The sequence below is a fragment of the Aplysia californica genome, unplaced genomic scaffold, assembly GCF_000002075.1.
Source record: "Aplysia californica isolate F4 #8 unplaced genomic scaffold, AplCal3.0 scaffold00148, whole genome shotgun sequence".
Classification (NCBI taxonomy): Eukaryota; Metazoa; Mollusca; class Gastropoda; order Aplysiida; family Aplysiidae; genus Aplysia; species Aplysia californica.
Window position 1 is genome coordinate 542,057 of NW_004797418.1, and position 2,535 is coordinate 544,591.

Here is a 2,535-nt window from a genome sequence, read left to right on the forward strand (position 1 = left end):
ACACACACACACACACACACACACACACACACAAGCCTGCACAATGAATAATGATATATATAATGTGAGACAGAGAGTGATAGAAAGGAAGGCATATATGCTTAACTGCCGTGCAGACAGATAGCCAGTAAGGTACACAGTACACAGACAAGTAGATCGAGAGAAAACAAGACAGATAAAAGACAGACAGACGGACAGATAAACAGACAGACAGACAGACCTACCTTCTTGTTGTCAGCATGAGGCAAGGCGAGGCCACCAACTCCGAAGTCAATGACCTGTCAGGAACACACAGATAATGTTCAGAAATACATGTAGTAATAATAGTAGGGGCTTATGGCACTTACATCACAATAGGCTCGTATAATTCAAAAGAACCGACGATCAGACGCTTTGCTAAGAGTAACATATAAAAAAAGAGAGATAAAGACGATAGATGATTGATGAGACAGAAAGAACAAACCACGCTAGAGCACCCGTCAATCATCCACTAAGTCAACCATATTCCCTCCTCTGGAACCTACTTATTATAACAACAATAACAACAACAATAATACATGGGCATTACGATGATGATAATATATGCTCAAGACATAATAATAATATTAGAATGATTAGAAGTTATAATACCATGCGATAACAAAAAGAAATAATATCCGAAGACATGGTTGAAACAACAATAATACATGTGTATTACGATGATGATAATATATGCTCAAGACATAACAATATTATAATGATTAGTAGTAATAATACCATGCAATAACAAAAAGAAATAATATCCGAAGACATGGTTGAAACAACAATAATACCAGTAACTCAAGGCAATGACTGAACTAGACTGTATCGGTTTTTAAAATGTAGTTATTTTTACGCCCCCATCAACACAATTTAAATTATTTTGGAAGCAGGACGTTCCGACCCTTCCTGTCAGGGCTAATCCAGGCTGAGAAGGATAAAACGTCCCAAGAGAAAGATCTAGATACTCTATAAAAACAATTCTCTCCATTCGGGACTCGAACTCGTGTCTCCTGTGACGGAAAGCGAAGCGTCTATATACCATAAACGCCAGTTAAGTACATGTACTGGTATCGATGTGCCTCCAAACAAACAAACAAACAAAGATAGTGAGTACACACCAAGGGATTTGAACTCTCAACAATAATATAGCCTAGCAGTACTCACGTGCACGGGCTCGCCCATAGAGTGACCGTGGATTGTCTTCCGCTGCGACACGTCTAGACCTGTGACGTCACCACACTTCTGGGAAATGTTTGCAAACGCAGGGCTCTCGTCATCACGGAAGAAAGTCCTGATGGGAAAAAAAGGCGCATGAATATACTCCAAAACGTTCTATAACTTTATTAATGATCCCGTTTTAAAGCAGTGTCTTTTTAGTTTTATTAGAAGTTTTACAGCGCTCGCAACTGCATAAGGTCATAAGAGCGCAAAGGGGTTGATGTCAAAAGAGAAGTTCTAACATGGAATCAGGCTTCTCTGCTCACCTCTCTAGCTTCAACCCACAAAGTCTGCTTTGACTATCAGAGCACCACAGAAATAGCGAGTCACAAGAGTGTGATAAACATCATAAAATAAAAAAGTAGAGGAAAATGACGATAGTAAGGACTAGTAAAGAAAAAGCAGCAGTTCCCTGTTGTAGTTCAGGCACAGTTATGAGCACGACATTGATTAATCAGCCCATTTACAATTCTGCTGAGCATAAAAATAAAAACATGTTAATGTCCCGTTGTTTCATTAACTTATAAGAGAAGAGGTGTAAAAACACAGTACCGGAGGTAACCAACTGAATCACTGCTCGCTAACAGGGCAAACATTCCTATCAAAGACGGAATAGTATTGTTTAATTTTTCGTTTTAAAACTTATTTACAAGTTGCTCAATAGAATTTTGATTTTTTTTTTTTAATCGACATTTTTACGATCAATTTGTCTCTTCACAATCAAGCTTTGCTGGAATTTGGACACTTGCGTACTACGTGCTGTGGTAATTATACGTTATGTTTATGAAATCTGTGCAAGATGACCACTAAACCACCAGCATCTTTGGTGCAAAGGTAAAGTAAATCACCTTGCATTCAAAAAACGCGAGTTTGGTGGGTGTACTTAAGGTGTCTCACACACTCACACAGTCCATATCGACTCTGTCAGGCAGGGTTGAGATCGGAGCTAACACCCTTTCACATTATAACAGCCTACATTCTGTCCATGGGGTCTGAAAACTTCCACAATCATTATAAATACATTACTCACCCTTTGTACTGCCACAAAGTTGCTCGATCGTTTCCAGGAAGAATGAATTCCTTCAGCTGAAAAGAAGAATTCCTACTTTAGGTTATACAATACTAATTATGGTTTTCTGTTAAGAAGAAAACAAATTCAAATCTTGAATGTGTAAGAAACCAGGCTGCCTAAAATGGTCACACAACCTCAATCTAATTCTACAAACTCGTTTGGAAAAGTGTTGCCTCATATCATAGCCTCTATTCTTTTTTCCCCCCTTTTTTTTTGGGGGGGGG

General features: G+C 38.6%; 1 protein-coding gene across 1 annotated transcript in view; it reads right to left on the reverse strand.

The window, feature by feature from the left end:
• LOC101849370 (prolyl 4-hydroxylase subunit alpha-1) overlaps positions 1-2,535 on the reverse strand; it is a gene marked incomplete in the record, with an annotated part of 25,316 nt that overhangs the window by 8,824 nt on the left and 13,957 nt on the right. Inside the window, 3 exon segments of the mRNA XM_013081844.2 lie at positions 225-278; positions 1,186-1,312; positions 2,270-2,325. Coding sequence (XP_012937298.1) covers positions 225-278; positions 1,186-1,312; positions 2,270-2,325 — 237 coding nt within the window.